General features: G+C 38.0%; 1 protein-coding gene across 2 annotated transcripts in view; it reads left to right on the top strand.

Moving 5' to 3' along the window:
- IFIH1 (interferon induced with helicase C domain 1) overlaps positions 1-19710 on the top strand; it is a gene marked incomplete at both ends in the record, with an annotated part of 62972 nt that overhangs the window by 2757 nt on the left and 40505 nt on the right. Inside the window, 2 exons of one of the 2 annotated variants that reach the window (XM_080688983.1) lie at positions 7015-7183; positions 14779-14925. In XM_080688983.1, the coding sequence (XP_080545109.1) occupies positions 7015-7183; positions 14779-14925 (316 nt within the window). The remainder of the gene's footprint in view (positions 1-7014; positions 7184-14778; positions 14926-19710) is intronic. The other variant, XM_080688984.1, reaches the window with a different exon arrangement.

The following is a 19710-nucleotide window of genomic DNA, read 5'->3' on the forward strand; positions in this document are numbered from 1 at the left end:
AAACAGGGTCTCCTAAGCCAGTGCGCGCAGCTGGCTTTGAAACTGCGCGGTCCTCCTGTCTCTGCCTCCCAAGTACGGGGATTACAAGCGTGCGCCACCACGCCTGGCTCACACACACCTTTTATTATTTAACCAAGGTTTCTATATCTTTGTATTCAATATTTAGAGATTATTGAAAAATGTTGTAAGTTGCAGTTTTCATATTAGGTGGCATTTTGACAGGGTCAATTCAACAGGTAAATTTGCACTTACCATAATGTTCTTTATTCCCAGTGAATGAAGATAAACCAGAAAGTATGTAAGTGCTGACCTATTTGAATCTGGCTTATTCAAACTAATAAGCCAAAAGTCTTATTTTGAAAGGCACGTAGGCAAATTAACCCATGACTACAAGTCAAAGGCTTTGTCTATTCTTTGTAATGGGTTTGACAATTTCTTCGCTTTTTTTTATTCATCCATTGTTTGTATCTTTATTACACAATTTCAGGCATCTAAGTGACTAGCAATAGCCAATGATATGACTTGGTCTTTAGTGACTGAAGTTAGGGCCCTTTCTAGACTCGACAACCACAGGGTCTATCCAAAGGCTCACACATCCATCCAATTTTGATGGCCAGTTTTCCCAACAAGTAAGTTACTTTACACTGTTGTCTGTAGCGTTTATGTCATTTTTGTGTATTGAGAACCAACTAGAACGCATTATAGTAGTCCAGCTGGATATGACAAATGTGTACATCACTGTGGCAGAATCTTAATTTGGAAGAAAGTATGCAGCCTTCAAGCCAGCTGGAGATGGAAGATGGCATTTCCAGCCACAGTAGCTGTTAGGAAGTCCAGAAGCAACAGCGTCCAGTAACACCACAAAGCTGTTTGTGTTTGGTGGGTATGATGTCCTGATTGCCGCAAAACAGCACTTCTTTTTATTTACTCCAAATACTTCTGCCTATCAGCATCACTTTTGTCTTGCCTGTATTGAATTTCGGCCAGCTACATTTTATTCAAGTTCTTGATTCTGGCAAGCTTGGAGGCAGTAGCAGTGATGTAAGGGATTTGACACAAAGAAAGGACTTTTGTATACCGGCAGCAGCGAAGTTCGGAGCAACCCCATCTTTTCCCCAGCTTCACATTTTAAAGAGACCTGGAAAGACTGAGGAGAAATATAGATAAGGCTCTCTAAGGAGCACTAGTGTCTCTGTGAGAGACTGTAATAATTTTATATGCAGAATTTTACATTCTTGTTTCTAAAAATAGGCTATGGTAGACAGTGGGAAGAAAACATTAGATTTGAGAGAATCTCTATTGATGTGGGATTCATCAAAGATCATTTATCTTACAGCAACACTGTATAGTGGAACAATCAAAGAGTTTAGAATGGAAAGGCATGGATTTGGGGGTCCATCTTTACTTCTTACTTTATGTTTAGTGTTAGGAAATTATTTAAGCAAGTTCCACGATCCAAAGTTTACCTGAAAAAGTTTACTTTTTCTCTTTTTGGTACTGGGGATTGAACCCAGAAGTGTTTACCTACAAATTACATCCCCAATCCTTTTATATTTTTTATTTTGAAACAAGATCTCACTAAGTTGTTGAGGCTGGTTTCAAACCTACAATCCACTAGTCCCAGCCTCCCAAGAACTAGAATTACAGGCATGCACCACCATGTCCAGTTAATAATTTCTTTTCTCCAGTATTTTTGTCAACATAAAGTGAAAAGGTAGTATTTATGAAAAAGCTTTATAGTTAATAAGAAACTTCTGATATGATGAATATATTAAATATTATTAACATTCATCTGCTTATATTTCTTTATAAAGTGATTTTCAAGGATTTAGGTAAATTTTCAATTTAAATTTCAATAATTTAAATCTTCTTAAAGTCCCTGGACAAAACTGATTTGAAGGAGAAATTATGCCTTTTATCATTTTTTCAAATTATTTTCCTTTATTTTTTACTTTTCTTAATATTTTTTTTGTTGTTGTTGTTGGTGGTGGTACTGGGGTTCCTGGAAGCCCTTCTACCTCCGGGCTACACTCCCAGACCTCTTTTTACATTTTATATTTGGAAACAGGGTCTCCTAAGCCAGCGCGCGCGGCTGGCTTCGAACCTGCGCGATCCTCCTGTCTCTGCCTCCCAAGCGCAGGGATTACAAGTGTGCGCCACCACGCCCGGCTACTTTTCTTAATATTTAAAAAAATTTGGTGTAATATAAGTATACATCATAGTAGTATTCAAAATGATACATTCGTATAGGCACACAACATCTCTTGGTGTGTTTTTTTTTTCTATGTCTTTCATCTTTTGAGCTTCTAGAATCTAACTAGGACTAGGTATAGAGTTAGTACTTAATAAGTACTGATTACTTGATTGAGTGTTTGAATTTATCTCCAAAAAGTTGTCTGGAATGAGTTAGGAACACATGATGTGTTAAGTTGCCTTGCAAAGCACTGGTGAATGGATGGGAGGTAGGCATTAGAATCCAAATTTGATTTTTGACAAGTTAAAAAACAATGTTAAAAGTTAAGCTTAGCTTAGCTAAAATCAGAACATCTAAAATTTTATCTTTAATTTTTATTCTTTTGTTGCATTCCAGTAGAAATTTTCTACTTGACCTGTTCTTTCAGTTTAGAAGTCCCACCCTCATTTTCCAGTCCCTTCCCCAATTCAAAGCAGGGTTTTTGAAAATGGTCTGAGACTTAGTTTTATGTCCAGTGACTACCCAAAGAACATGCTTAATTTTTTGATTTATTCATTTATTCCGTTTGAATTTTCTGAGTGGCATCTTTGTGCCAGACACCATGCTAGTAGTGAAAAGATAAGAGAGAAACACAGTGTTTGGGCTTTGCTGGAGCTTATGTTGTAGTGTTAATTCTTTATTGGTTCTTCCAACCAATAAATAATGTCTATTGCGTGTGCCACTATTTTACTTGCTGGAGACTCAGCAGTAAATACAAGATTTATTTTGTATTTCATGACAATTGAATGATTCCTCACAGTAAACGAGTGTCACTGCACTGCCCTGCTGCTTTTAGGGTGATTAGTGTCAACCTGACATACCCTTTGACTTAGACATCTGTGAACTCTGGAAGAGAAGTGATTAAATAAACATTTTCCTATTATCTTAATATCAACCTGAACAGCTAAAGAAAGATGAATGTCTCAGAGCTGGCTCAAAGCACTAAACATCCGTAGTCTTGGTGACCCCCATCCATGTCTCACTTACATGGGAGAACCAGAAATACCATGACTAGCCCAGCTAGAAACTCAGTTCAGTTCCCCCAACATGAAGTAGAGAATCAGTTAGTCTTCCTCTACTTCATTGTTTTGTCAGGCAAGTTAGAAGGATTAGAGTCTTGCTAGAAGAAAGAAGTATGGGTAAGAAGTGAGCTGTCAGACTGACAAATATCCATTTGGTTAAAACATGAAAAAATTCTTTGTTATTTTGCATATAAATTTTGCTTTCTGATTTACCGTTAACTAAGAGTTGAACTTTGTTCAGTTCAAAGACATGTTTATTAAACTGTACATTTGTGCTGGTAAACCAGTGACTTATGAAAATATCGTTGGTTTTTCTACTGATTCCTGTTGGAAAGGGAAAAAAAACCCCATATCTAAGACCTAGAATATGAAAGTATTCAGTTGTCTTACCCACAAATTTATCTATACTTTATGTTCCATAAACTGGTTAATGGTGTCACCACAGACACTTTTTAATTCATAGATAAAATATCCAGTGGAGAAGGAAGCATCCTGTGCCAGTCTCAAGTTTATAGTCATGTCCTAGTGACTTCAGTTCTTGTGTTTATATACAGCCTAATAACGTGTGTGTGTGTGTGTGTGTGTGTGTGTGTGTGTGTGTGTGTGTGTTACTGGGGATTGAACCCAGGGATATTCTACCTCTGAGCTACATCCCCAGTCATATTTTCTTCTTTTCTTTCGTTCTTTCGTTCTTTCGTGATACTGGGGATTGAACTCAGAGGCATTCTACCTCTGAGCTATACCCCTGGCCAAATTTAATTTTTTTTTTATCTGGAAACATGCTCTCACTAAGTTGCAGAGGGCTCCACTAAATTACCAAGGCTGGCTTTGAACCTGCGATCCTCCTGTCTCAGTCTCCTAAGTACTAGAATTACAAGTGTGTACCACTACACCTGGCCAGACTCTAATATATTTACAATATTATATAATAAATTAAATTAAGCACGTGCACGTGCGCGTGTGTGTGATTACCTCAAAGGGATTTGATGTACTTCCCTGCACTCAAAGTGGGAACATTTCTTAAAAATTCAGAATCTCCATGGGGCTACTAAAATTATATGTATTTCCACACTCAAATAATAAAAATGCCTGTAGGAAATAATGCCATTATAATCCTCAAATGTGTGTGCTTAATAAGGGCAAAGAAAACTTGACAAATGAGATTTCATAATAAGAATCAATTTAACAGATTAACAGTTAAAGACAATCGAGTGAATAGAATATGCTTAGACTTTTAATAAGATTATTCTTCACAGTGCCTCATTCATTCTCTTTAGAAACACGTCTGATTACTTCTGTCAGATATATTTAAAGCTGATTAAAGGATCAGATAATAAAAATGGGAAAGGTTGGCTTAAAGTGGGAAGATAGTCTTATTTGCATCTATAGCAATTACTTCTCTAATGAGCAGGTAAGAATAATGATCTTACAAACACGGGAGGAGACAGAGAATTTCCATTAGATTAGTGAAATTGGAGGGAAGGTAGAAAATGAGTAAGAAACTGATTAGCAATTTTATGGGGAAGATGGAATGAAATCCCTTAAACTTTCTTCAGTTCAATTACTAGGGTTCAAATCTTTTTTTTTTTTTTTTTAGCCAGAAAATAAAATTGAAAAAAAAAAATAGTAGCTGTAATTGTAGTTCGAGAAGGCAATATTCAGTCTTTAAAGCCAATTACCTGGGATCAAATTCTAATTCTGCCTCACACTAGCTTTGTGACCTTTGATAGAGACATCCCTGTGCCTTGGATTTTTTATCTGTAAAAGCCCCCCCCCCCCCACACACACACACACTGGTACCTGCTTTGGTGCTACTGGGTTAACATACACAAAACCTTTAGAAAATATTTATTTATTTATTTATTTATTGCGGTACTAGGGGTGGAATCTAAGGGAATTCTACCTCCAAGCTTCACCCTCAGCCTTATTTTTTATTCTTTATTTTCAAACAGGGTCTCACTGAGTTGCAAAGGGCCTCTCTAAGTAGTAACTGAGTCTGTACTTGAGCTGCAGTCTTCCTGTTTCAGTCTCCTATATGCTGGGATTACAAGCATGTGCCACCAAGTCCAGCTTGGGAAGAACTAATTTAAAAAATCTAAATTATAGATTCAGAAGATTGGCAGGAGTTGAGAAAAAAAACTTGGCAATATCTTAATATCCAGGTTGTTCATAAGAATCAAATGAGATGCTTAAAATATTTTTTAAAAAGTCTAGGTTCTCAATATGGACAAAATAAAGCAGAATCACATGGGATAGTTTCTGAACACTAGTACTTTTGAAGTTTCCACAAGTGATTCTAATATGAACTAGGATAGAGAAGGCCTGAAATAAATTTATTTATTTATTTACTTATTTTCCTTTTTATCTCTTGCTGTGTGTGTGTGTGTGTGTGTGTGTGTGTGTGTGTGTGTGTTGCGTTGAATTACTGGGAATGGAACTGAGGGGCATTTTACCCCTAAGCTATACCCCCAGCCTTATTTTTTTATTCTTTACAGGGTCTCACCAAGTTGTGGAGGGCTTCACTAAGTAGCTGAGGCTGGCCTTGAGCCTGGATCCTCCTGTTTCAGCCTCCCAAGTACTAGGCTTACAGGTAGATGATACCATGGCTGCCTGTACCACTATGCCCAGCAAAAAGCCCTGAAATTTCATTCGTAACCTTTGAGTTGCCTTGTTTCCACATATGACAGAGGCCCAGGGAGACGAATGGCTTGCCTGATGCTACAGAAAGCTAATGATATCCTTATTTTCTTACTGGCCTAATGTGGCTTGCCTGAGTCTCTCAGGACCTGGGAAGATGTGATGATCACACAAATGATCCACATTAACAAAGATTTAGTAGATTAATATAAAAGAGAAAGCAAATGAAAGCCAAAGACTACAAGGAGTGGATATTGAAATGACTCTAACTCATACTTCACAAAAGGAATGGATATAGAAAAAATCCATAATATTAAATCAACAAAACTCTTGAAAAGCATTATTGTAGCAATAATAAATAAATAAAAATATTAAGCAAGAATATAAATTGGTGGTAGTAATTGCTTTCCTAGGGGTAATTGTGAAGAAAGAGGATTAAGATAAGAAATGTTGGATTTCCTATTCATAAACTTCATGAGCTGAAAGGAAACAGCCAGCCAAAAATCCACAGAAAGAACATGGTTAAGCTGGGTGTGGTGGCGCACACTTGTAATCCCAGCATTTGGGAAGCTGAAACAGGAGGATTGAGGTTCGAGGACAGCCTCAGCTACTTAGTGAGGCCCTTTGCAATTCAGTGAGACCTTATTTCAAAATAAAGAATAAAAAACTAAATAGGGCTGAGGGTGTAGCTCGGAGGTAGAATGCCCCTGGGTTCCATCCCCAGTACCGCCAAAAAAAAAAAAAAAAAAAAACAACCCCAAAACAAACAAAAAAAACCCCAAAATATATGGTTAAAAAGAGATATAACATGGAGACAGATTAAAGATGTTTTCTCGTACTCTTTATTCAGAATGATTAAGGTAAACATTTCTTAAGCACCAGGCTTGAATATCTCAATGGCCTAAGAAGCAGTGCATGTTTAAGAGGGTGCTTGGCTCAGAGAGAGCTTTTCCTGGTAGACTCTAGGATGCTACAAGGAGCATTGCCGTTTTCTTCAGTGTTTGAATATAAGCCTTTTTTAAACGTATGCTTAATTGCTCAATTTTCCTAAAGGATCTTGCCTGTTTAAAGTTACTCGTAAGGTGTTGCATCTTCTTTATTTCTTCTTATCTTTTAAAACAGATTGCTGCTGCAGAAAAAAATGGAAACGAATCAGGTGTAAGAGAGCTGCTGAGAAGGATTGTGCAAAAAGAAAACTGGTTTTCTACATTCCTGAATGTTCTGCGCCACACAGGAAATGAGGCACTTTCCCGAAAGTTAACAGGAGCTGATTGCTCAGAAAATAATACAGGTATTTCTACTTTGACTAAAGAATACTTTCTGCACTTTGCTTAGTGATCGAGACTTAATAAAACCTATAGACATAATGCCAAATATCAAGAATTTTACAATCACAATTTTAAAATGGGAAGGGATTTTATGCATCATTTATGTCATACCTTTTACGGATTAGGAAGCTGATGCTTAGAAAAGATAAAGTTCTCAGATACCGCAGAATTCAGCAAGCTGGGCTAGAATATTGGTGGTTGACTCCTAGTCCAACTAACACTCCATCATCAATCTTGTTTTCAAAACAAGATAATTGTGTGAAATATTTATCAAAGTGTGTGTGTGTGTGTGTGTGTGTGTGTTTATGAGAGAGAGAGAGAGAGAGAGAGAGAGAGAGAGAGAGAGAGAGAGAGAGAGAGCGCGAGCACGCACCTGAGGTACTGAGGTTTGAACCCAGGGGCATTCTATCTTTGAGCTTCATACACAGCCCTAGTTTAATTTTTATTTTGAAACAGAGTCTTAAGTTTTTGTAGGCTGCTGGCTTCCAGCGTTTCTATAATTATTGCTTCATAGTCATGTCTGTATCTGATTTTTTCTCTCTCTTTACACACACATACACAGAGAGAGATAGAGAGAAGTAGACAGACACAATGGAAATAAAACAATAATAGTGACAGTTTTTTTTATTATGAGATATTTAAAAAGCTCTAAATAACCATGAAATGGCCTCACTAAACCTGTGTGCAGAGGAGTCATGAGGATTGCAGTGTGATCAAGAGGGCTGAGGAAGTTCACTTTTATCCACTCCAAAACAAATACCATACAGCGCTGTATGCCTGAGACCAGCATATAATAGAAAGTTTCAAAGACCTCATATCTGTCCTTTCTCTCTGAAACTATTCAAGAACATGGAGGGCTTAGTTAAGGGTGATTGATGCAGCTTTCAAAACTCAGGTAAGTAATTTCGTGATGTGCACACAGAAAGTTTTAGGGTTTCTAACTCTCATTGCTTCTGCTTGAGCAATGAAATGGCGCTATATAAAAAGTCTATAGCAGCAAGAAGCATCTTTGCTTTGCTGTGTTCTCAGGAGGGGACTCAGTGGCGCTGTAACACCAAGATACATTTTTTTATTGCCTGTATAAATTATTTCCCAGGCATTTTTGCTCACAGCATAGTTCTAATGTGTTTGTTAAGTCTGAAGGGACCTCTAAGTCAATAGGGCATTGTGTTATGAGGCCTAATTCTTCCTACACTCCAAGAAGCCTGTGCCTCCATCTTGACCACCCCTCTCATGAGGAGTTCCCATTCTAGAGGTCCTGGAGCCAGTGGCATCCATGACAATCATTCTAGAACTCAAGTTTTAAAGGAAAATGGCTACAGTCTAGATTTTTGTTTGTTTCTTTGTTTCCTGGAAATTTTTGGCTACATTGTTAGGGATGTTAGAAAGGTTAGATTTTTAGCAAGGAGAAAATGACTTATTAGCAATAACTTTCTGTTTCCTGTGTAGACTTAGGTCTTGTTAATAATATGTCAACTATGTACTGTTAAAAAGTCTTAATCAGCCAGGCATGGTGGCACATGCTTGTAATCCCAGCATTTGGGAGGCTGACACAGGAGGCTTATGATTCACAGACAGCCTCAGCTACTTAGTGAGGCCCTTTGTAACTCAGTGAGACCCTGTTTCAAAATAAGAATAAAAAACAGGACTAGGGGTGTAGCTCAGAGATAGAATGCTCCTAGGTTGCATCCCAAGTACCGCAAAAAAAAAAAAAAAGTCTTAAATCACTTTCTTAAATATGTGATATATGGTAATGTTTGTTGTTGTGTTGGTTTGAATATGCATTTGACATTTGTTCTCCAAAAACTATTTGAACAAATTTTAGTACCTATATATATATATATGCATCAAAATTATATATATTTATTGAAATTATATAAACTATATAAATTTTTATACAGCTCTATTTTATTTTATTGCATATAAAACACACATACACACACACAACACACACACACACACACACATATATATATATATATATATATATATATATATATATATATATATATATATAACTTTTTTGTCTGTTTTCACCCCAGTATTTTTAGCCCATCAGCTCTGGAGCATACTCCTTGTCTGATGGTTTGTTCTCCCATACTTGTCTCCTTAGCTAAAACATAGCAACACAGGTAAATTATTTTGAGAATTATCAGTAACAGAGGTAGGGCATAAGAGAAAAAAAAGTATGACTTCTTAATGTATCTGAGTCAGAATTTCTATTAATGTACCCCAAGTTGTCATGGTTATATTCAGTGCCCTAAACTTTTCAAATAGTATTTTTGTTGCCATCTTTTGCTGAATGAAAGACAGTTGAGAGCCACCATTCATTATATTTAGTAATATAAGTTATTGTATTAAAAGTAAATGTCTTAAGTTTCTCTCTCCAAGAAAAAGAAAGGGCATATTTTCCATTCACAAAGTCCTTGGTACACCCATGCCCGGTGAGATAGCACATACCCATTTTATGTTTGGGCCTAGTGCCATAATTATTCAGAAAAGAATCTATAAAGTTGGCTTCAGTGTATCTTTTGGAACCTCCTGACATAGATGCTTGTCTGGCAATGGTTCTTGCTACAAAAATTGCTAAGTTCCAATTTACTGGATGCCTAGCTAAAATTTCAGTGTAATGTTTCAAATGACAACTTTTTGAAAACCAGCAATCTAGTGGGGTATATTTAGTCAATCTTATGTAATGCCAGTATTCTAACACATCTTTTTTCATATGCATTGTGCTCACATGCCTTCCTTTTACTATCTTTATTGCATGCCATAACTCTGTATTGTGATTAGTTTTTTGCAAGTCTAGGAATGTCTTAGGGACTAGTTTTCCTGAACCTCCCAGCCAGACTGTATATACTGGTTGGCCTTGGCCAAGAACATTATAAAAGTGGGAAAGAAAAACGTGGCAACAAGTATCCATCACCTCCCCCCACCCACCCACTCTGGCCCCAGAGCAGGGTTCTCTCACAACAGGGGCCATTCCTGTTGGAAAATGTCAACCCCCTCCAGGGCTCAGTGTTCCTGTACTCCCCAACACTCTTACAGGTATTCAGACTCACTGCTGACCAACTCACTCCAAACAAGTTTGGGTTTACTTTTCATTTACTCAGAAAACCCAATCAGGAGAGTCTGGGATTTAAATATTGTCCACTATTGTCTATACATTTATGGCAATCTGGTACTTTCCAGGCAAGCTTTAGTGACAAGAACGGAGTTAGCTGTGATTGTTCTTGTGGTTAGGAGGTACCATGATTTGAATAGTGCCCCTCAAATCTTATAGAGTGTGGTGCCAGGTGCCTCCCAAGGCCTCCCAGTACTTGGGAGGCTGAGACAGGTAGATTGCAGCTTCAAGGCCAGCCTCAGAAACTTAGTAATGACTCGTTTTAAAATAAAAAGTAAAAGAGGCTGAGGGTGTAGATTGGAGGTAGAATGCTTCTGGGTTTAGTTCCTACTACCATTAGCAATGATATGATAATAATAATAAACTCTTCTAATTCCAGTACTTGGGAGGCTGAGACAGGAAGATCACAGGTTCAAGTCAAGCCTCAGCTACTTAGGCTCTTCTCAACTTAGTAACACCCTGTTTCAAAATAAAGAATGAAAAACAGGGCTGGGGGTGTAGCTAGGAGGTAGAATGCCCCTAGGTTCAATCATCAGTACTGCAAAAAAAATAAATGAAATGATAATAATAATAATCTAAAAAACATATAGACTGAAACATTAACCCTCCTTGTGATTATATTTGGAAATAGGGTGTTAAGAAGTGATTAGGGTAGAATGAGTTAAAAAGGTTGAGACCCTTATGTAGAAGGGCTTTGACCTTAGAAGAAAAGGAAGAGGAGCCAGGTGTTGTGGCACACGCCTATGATCCCAGTACTTGAGAGGCTGAAACAGGAGTATAGCAGATTCAAGGACAACCTCAGCAATTAGTGAGACTCTGTTACAAACAAAAAAACAAACAAACAAACAAAATACCACACAAATATGACAAAAAAAGAGAAGGAGGAAAATATCACTTTCTCTCCATCATCTGATAACTCCGTGAGAGCAGGGCCTTCTGTGGCTCAAGAAGAAAGAACTTTCTAGACACTGCCCCTTTAGTCTCTAAATTGTGAGAAAATTTCTGTTGTGTAAGCTATCTGTGTGGTATTTTGTTCTATTGACCTGAGCTAACTAATACAAATTTTAGTACCACAAAATGGGATGCCACTAAAACAAATACTTAACCAAACAGAAGGAACTTTGGAATCCAGTAATATGCAGAAAGTGGAATCCTAGAGGGGAATTTGAGAAATATGACTTTTTAAGTCTGATTCTGGCGAGCTCTTAGGAAGAAGGAGGAACACATATGCTATGATTTGGATCTATAATATCTGTCCAAAAGCTCATTTGTTGAACGTTTGGTTTCCAGTGCAAGGTCAAGAGTTGGGGCAGGCTGCAGGAAGGAGGGCACTGGGGCATTGCCCTGGGATCTCCCTGTATCCCTCGCCCCTTCCTGCTCTCCAGCGGCCATGAGTTGAGCAACGCTGTCTGCCTTTCCATGCACCTGAGGTGTTTCTGCCTTGTTGCTCACTGTCCGTGGACTGAATCCCTGAACCCATGAGCCAAAACACACTTTCCTCTTCTAAATTGTTCTTATAGCTTTGCAGTCACGAGGCAGAGCTGACTAAGGCAATGTCATTGGAAACTGGCAGAAAGGTAAGGCGTGTAAGAAAGAGCAGAGAACTTGGTGGAACAGTGTTCTAGTAGTTTGTGGAAGGTGGTCCTAATGGATAATAAAATTGCATATTTAGCCAATAATATTCCTAAAAGAATGTGGAAGGGGTGGTTTTTTTTTTTTTCAAACTGCTAATGGTAAAATGAAAAGAAAGAGAAAGTGAGTGAAAGAAGGAATTGCTAACTAAAGGTATGAACAAAACGTGAAGATTTGGGAAATTCTAAGGGGTACACAAACACTTGATAAAGAGGTTATGGATATGACTCATGGATTTAGCCCTTTCAGCAGAATCAAGGTGCAAAGGTAGGATTATACTTGTAGAGACACTCTTAGTTTGGACTAAAGGGGTCAGAAAAAGCAGGATGGAATGAAGAAATGCTGTCAGACTGCTTGGGTTTTACAGAGTCAGGCCATATTCAATGTGGCAATGAATGGGAACTAATTTTTAAGATAAGGAAGGCATACTCCCAAAGCAGTATAGACATGATCAAGGCCGTGCTCCCCACCACAGGCTCAGGGAGCAATGCTGTTTCCTCGGTTTTAGTGAGTAAGGCCGCCTCTCTGGAGTGGACAAGGTGCCTCTAAGTTGGAGCTACCCACACAGAGAGGTGCCAGGTCAGGGCCCACACAGCACAAAAGAGGAAGGCTGCCTGCCACCCCAGTGGGCCTGGAGGGGAGAGTATCAAACCAGAGAAAATTGCTCTTAAGCTGTAAGATCTGGTAGATGATAGGTGTGGTGATACACGCCAATAATCCCAGTACTTGGGAGGTTCAAACAGGAAGATCGCAGGTTTGATGCCAGTCTCAGCAACTAGGTGAGATCATGTTTCAAAATAAAGAATGAATTAGGGCTGGAGGTGTATCTTGGAGGTAGAATGCTCCTGGATTCCATCCCCAGTAACACACACACACACACACACACACACACACACACACACACACATACACACACACACACACACATGGAATTTTCCATGATACGTTTTTGGACTTAGAGTAAATCAGCTTTTACTTCTTTCCTGTGTATCCCTTTTAGAATGAGATGTTGATGCTCTGTCTGCTCCACCATTATATCTCAGTATGCTCATCTCATCTGGTTTCATAGGTCCACAGCTAGAGGAGAATGTGCATCAACAGATGAGTAACACCCAGTTTCTTACCTATATCAGACTTAGATATTTGAACTTTAGACTGCATAGTTGATACTGAAATGAGTCAAGACATTTTGAGCTTTGGAAATGGAGTGAATGTAATTTCCATAGAGTAATACTATGAACGAAGGAGGAAAGGTCAATGGTAAAATGCTGTGGAATACATTCCAAATTCATAGGCTGCTGCCCCAGCGCTCAATATAACTGTATCTGAAGATAGTGTCTTTAGGAGGTAATTCAGGTTAAAAGAGGTCTTCGGGTGGGACCCTTATTAGAAGTAACCTGATAAGAGGAAGAAAGAGAAGCCTCACTCTTTCTTTCTCTTCTTCATCTGAGGATACTCTGAGAAAGTGGCTGATTATATTCCAAGAAGAGAGCTCTCAAGAGACATCAGTCTTGCTGGCCCGGCCCCAGGATTAGGGGTTTCTAATGTTCAGAACTGCGAGCAATGAGTCTCTGCAGTCTAAAGCACTCCGTCAGTGACACGTTGCTATGGGAGCCCAGGCTGTGCCTATCCATTCCTTCTGCTTCTTAGCTCCTGGCTCCTTCCTCGGATGTGCCACCTCTGGCCAGGTACTTGGCCTTCCTGCCCCTCACTGTTACTCATCTGTAGTAACATGGTGATTATCATATCACTTAACACCTAGGTGTATTTCAAGGGCTAAATTATTTAATGGATGTAAAGTGCTTAGTGGTAAGAATGGCAGAAATTGGCTATTGTCACTGTAATCCCTAAACATGTTTAATAGCTAGCCCTAAAGAGTGCCAAGTTGGCTTCTTGTCTAAAGGCACAAAAACCATTTTCTTTTATTTTCTCCATATCAAGTTGAATGCGTTTCCCCTTATTCTTTAAAGTTGGTTACTGTGAATTCATACTTGGTGAAATCTTTGTGGCCGTGGATTTCTCCGATGGGTTGCTGTCATTAGTTATATGTATCTCGTATAGGCCTTTAATAAAACCTCCAGGACACATTGGTAGAATCCTGAAAAGCAGGAAGGGAGGAACTGAAGACAGGAGAAAGGAGGAATACCGACGATTTCGTTGAATTAAAAAAAAATCCCCAAGGATTCAAAATACATGAATTTGACATTAAAGCAGATGTACATCTCATGTAGAACATACAGGCAGGGAACAAAATGGCAAGAGCACAAGCTGAAGGAAAACCACCGCATTTGCATTTTCATTAATTCAGCCTTAAATGTAGCTTTGAGTCACTGAGTCAGCGGCTTCCTTCCAAAAGATAATGGTCAGACAGGAAGTCATCTCACTTTCTCGTGAACAGCATAATGCACATCACGTCATCATTTAACTAAACTTTAATCGTTACAGAAAATCACTCACTTGTGTTCATATTAAAGGTAACAATATTATGTCATGACAAAAAAAAAAAAAAAACCATGCTCTACGTCTTTGAAAATGCCAAGGTTTTAAGGTAGATTTTTTTCTAAGTATCTACTAGGTACTCTCATTTTAATTTTAATATTACAACAACGGCTCTTTTTATTGTATGGAAATTTGCATCGCAATTCAGTTTGCAACCTGTTCAGAATTCTAAATTATTTAAGTGTGTTTAGGCAACCTCTCTTTGGAACCTCCATTTTGTTTTCAGAGTAACATCAACAGGTGTGTAGATTGTGTGGAGACTTGTGCTGCACTATCACTTGCATGCTACTACTTTATCCACAGAGATTGAGAATTCATGGAGTGAAGATGGTCCCAAGATCAACGAGTCACTTCCTTTAGTCACAGATCAGCCACGTCTAGAGAAAGAGGACTGGAACACGGAGAATAATTCAGTGGAGTCATCTTTGGCAGATTCTTCAGCAGTTTCAGGTACTTGAAACACTTGGATATTTTATACATACATATTATTACTTTTAGAAAAATCAGTTGGTATACCAATGACATATCAAGATCTATTAAACACAGGAGAAATTTGAGGCAGGAAAATTTTGGCAGTCAGCATCCTTTCTAAAATAATATTTTTACCAAAAATTAAACTAAATGAATTCCTCTTTAAAATGTTTTTAAATAAATGCAATACTTATGTGTTACAAATATGGACAAACCTGGAGCCACGCATGATGGTGCATGCTTGTAATCCCAACATTCGGGAGGCTGAAACTAGAGGATCTCAGTTCCCAGACAGCCTCAGATCCTTACTGAGGCCCTCCGCAACTTAGTGAGACCCTGTTTCAAAAATGAAAATAGAAGCCGGGCGTGGTGGTGCAGGCCTGTAATCCCTGCGCTTGGGAGGCTGAGACAGGAGGATCGTGCAGGTTCGAAGCCAGCCGTGCTGGCTTAGGAGACCCTGTTTCCAAATTTTAAAAAGTATAAAAATAGGTCTGGGAGTGTAGACAAGAGGCAGAAGGGTTTCCAGGAACCCCAGTACCACATACACACACACAAACCACCAAAAATAAACAAATCATTAAATAAAATTTTAAAAGACTAAAAAATAGGACTGTGGGTGTAGTTCAGAGGTGCAGTGCCTCTGGGTTCCATCCGCAGTACCCCTTCCAAAAAAGTCTAAAATATAGACTTTCTGGGGGGTGTAGCTCGGAGGTAGAATGCTCTGTGTTCCATCCCCAGTACCGCAAAAAACAAACAAACAAAATAATAAATAAGTAAATAAATATGGACAAACCTGCTTCTAATTTTATTTTATGAGAAACCCATGGTCATTCTCCTATACTAACTACTGTAACCATGTGCTCTATTTCATGGTTTCCAAAATACTTTCAAATACTCTGATCAGTTTAATTCATCCCCAAACCCCCAAGTTAAAACGGATCATTTCTCTTTCCCTTATTTTAAAGACTGAGATATACAAGAGTGGTTCAGCTGTGTTACACAGACAAAAAACAAGGTTTTTTAAAAAAAAATATAAAAAAGGATAAACTAGAGTGGAGTTGGATTGCATTGCAGTAATAAGTTGTTGTAAGTACAAATTAGCACCAGATTTACCTTCTTAATACTGAAACAGCTCTGGAAGAACTAAACTAAATTATTTCTACCTTGATAATGTGTTCATGGCAAGAGAATCCTCTTTCCTTTCAAAGGTCCACATCCTGTTTCCCAAAAAACAAAACAAAGCAAAACAAAATAAAACAAAAACAGTTGCTTCAAATCTATGAAGTTCTGGTAAATATAAAATGTAACTACCAGTGTTGGGAGGGGGAGAGAACCATTTGTAGCGTTTGCTAATCCCCCTCTTGTAAGGATTTTCACTAAGGTTGAAGAGGCACAGCTGGGAAGAGCTGGGCATTGCACAGAGCATCTCCTCCCGCAGTGACAATGGCTACACCACCTAACACCGAGGACACAGATGGTGGTGAGAGGTAGTAAAATGATTAGCAAGGGATGCATTTATGTATTCACTACAGTTTAAAGATATAACCATCTAAATGTAAATTTACATCATTTAGGGTTTTTTTTTTCTTTTCTTATGGCTATGTTCAACAACCGACTCACGATTCCTCAGATCTGAATAGTAGGTTCTTGCGAACTAGTATAAACTGATTCCAGCACACCACTGCAAAGTTCATTGTTTCTATTCATGAAAGTAATACAGAAGCGTTGCAGACAGTTTGGAATGCAGGAAAACATACAGCGAAGTCACCTATATTCTCATGGCATAGATGGTCTATATTTCATTTGTGTATGTATTTTACATACCTCAAGATAGATATATATGGCATTTCTCCTCTGTTCATTAGATAGTCTTCTGTATCATAGGTTTGAATGACTGAATAATTGGATGCAGTATAATTAAAAATATTTGAATACTTTGTATGTTTCCAAAATACTCCATTATGAATACTGCCTTGGTAAACTCTCTGTATTTATGTCACAGATAATTATTAAAATGATACAATGTAATTAGGATTGGGCCAAATTATTTATACAATTTTTAACACATTTGATCCTTAATATCAAGTTTCACAGTAGGAACTTGTACCAATTTACATGTTTTCCTACATTATATGAGAGTGCTTTATTTTACTTAAATTCCTTCTTCAAGATTAGCCGATATCACTTTGCCAATTTGATTGCTATTAAAATGATTTTTTTTTTTTTTGGTGGTACTGGGGTTCCTGGAAGCCCTTCCACCTACAGGCTACACTCCCAGACCTATTTTTATATTTTTGAAACAGGGTCTCTTAAACCAGCGCGGCTGGTTTCGAACCTGCGCGATCCTCCTGTCTCTGCTTCCCAAGCGTGGGGATTACAAGCGTGCGCCCCCACGCCCGACTAAAATGATTTTTGTTATTAGAATTTTCATATTTCTACTAAAACATTTTTGTAGGCTTATTCTCTGTGTTATTGATTGATATTAATTTTTCTATTAGGATATTTATATCTTCTTTCTGGGATATATAAACAATTGAAACACATATAGTAGCAATGTTTTGTTAGCAATAATAACAGGTGTTTTTTTTGCCTTGCCTGCTTTTTACCCTGATTATAGTATTTTTTCTTGTTTATTGGTGGTACTGGGGGTGGAACCCAGCCCTTTTTTAAAAAAATATTTTATTTGGAAACAGGGTCTCACAAAGTTGCTGAGAGCCTCACTAAGTAGCTGAGGCTGGCTTTGAACCTGCGCGATCCTCCTGTCTCAGCCTCCCAAGCGCGGGGATTACAGGCGTGCGCCACCACGTCCAGCTTTTTCTTGTTTTTAATGAAATGACTTTGCCAGTCTAATGTTTAAATGAACTACCTAGAGGAAGGAGCCTCGTTGACATACAGATTCTGACTGGATAATAGGTATTTACTCATTGATTGTAATCTAAGAACTAAAAATTACTGAAATAGATAAGTTGTAAAGTACCATTAGCCAAGAAGTTATTGGAATTCTTTTGACTGAAGTTTGGTTGCAAAATTTAATATAAAAGGTTTTTTTTTTTTTTTGGTGGAACTGGGCATGGAACTCAGGGGCATTCTACCTGTGAGCTATACCCCCAGACCTATTTTATTCTTTTTTGTTTTCCCTTTGGAAACAGGGTCTCACTAAGTTGCCGAGGTTGGCTTTGAACCTTCGATTCTCCTGTCTCAGCTTCCCAAGTTATGAGATCACATGTGTGTGCCACTTCGCCCAGCGAATTCTTAGAATTAACAACCAAAATAAATGCTAATGCATTCCTTGTTTTCTTATATGCATCTGCATTATTTTTCTGTATATCTTCTTGATATCAATAATAATAGACCTTTATTTTGAATTCTAATATATTGAGTTAATATTTCAAATAGTTGCCAAAGTAGCACTGAAAGAAACATGTTACTTAAGTTGCATACATTCTGTAAATACAATTTCTATGTGCAGAAAGAAATAATGTGACAAATTACTTCTAATTTTAAATTGACTCTTCTAATTATTATTTATGAACCAGCTTGTATGATATTTTCTTCAGTGCAATAGTAGTCTTGGTGCATCCAAATATTGTCAATTATTTATAGCTCTAGTGCAAAGATTCTTCATATGTTGTTTTTTAGCACCTTTTACTTCACATACCTAACCACTGCCATTACTAACTGTGACTGACCCTCAGAACAACTTAAATCAAATCTCTCCCATCACCTGAAGGGTAATAGGTCAGAATTCACTACTGGATGATTTTGGAGAGTGGTTTTCACCTTGTCTCCACACTTGGGACCTGGTAATTTTTCCCCATTCCTTCTCACTCACTACTGACAACAACTGTTTCCCATTAAAATTAGTAATTAAAACACTCCAATATTTTTTCAATTAACTTTTCCAAATTAACACAATAATTTCTTTTTTTATTTTTTATTGGTACATTGTATTCATACATCATAATGGGGTAAAAAAACTTATATAGACATACATGTACACATCACCCATTTAGCCCCTACCCAATCCCCACCCCATTCCCTCCCCATCCCTCCTTCCCTTGCTTGGCTTAGTGGTTGACTTCAATATGTTTAAGTACATTGTGTGTTTTAGAGAGTTTCCTTCTTCTGCCTCTCATCCCCTCAGTTAGGTTGCTTTATTTGCTCCTCTGTAGGATTTCCTTTTTCATCTAGAGTTCCTCCTATGACCCATTTCTCCTTAGCTTTCACATATTGGGAAAAGCATCTGATTTCTTATTTTTTGTAACTGACTAATCTCACTTAGCATAATGTCCTCCAGTTCCATCCATTTCACTGAAAATGATGTAATTGTGTTTTTTATGGCTGAGTAAAATTCCATTGTAACAATAATTTCTAAACAACATTTGAACATATTTCAGATTATTCATACAGTGTGTGGTGAGAGAGAGAAAGAGAGAGGGAGGGAGGGAGGGAGAGAGAGAGAGAGGGAAAGAGAGAGAGGGAGAGAGAGAGAGGGGGAGAGAGAGAGAGAGAGAGAGAGAGAGAGAGAGAGAGAGAGAGAGAGAGAGAGAGAGAGATAGATATTGGGAATTGAACCCAGGATCATTCTTCCTCTGAGTTATATCCCCAGTTCTTTTTTAAAAAAAATTTGTTTTGAAATAGGGTCTCTCTAGGTTAGGTTGCTGGGAGTCTCCCTAAATTGTTGAGTCTGGTCCTGAATCTGCAATCCTCCTGTCTCAGCATCTTATGAACTGGGATTACATGCGTGTACCACCACCCACCATG

This window comes from Muscardinus avellanarius (genome assembly GCF_963383645.1).
Source record: "Muscardinus avellanarius genome assembly, chromosome: 2".
In the NCBI taxonomy this organism is placed as follows: domain Eukaryota; kingdom Metazoa; phylum Chordata; class Mammalia; order Rodentia; family Gliridae; genus Muscardinus; species Muscardinus avellanarius.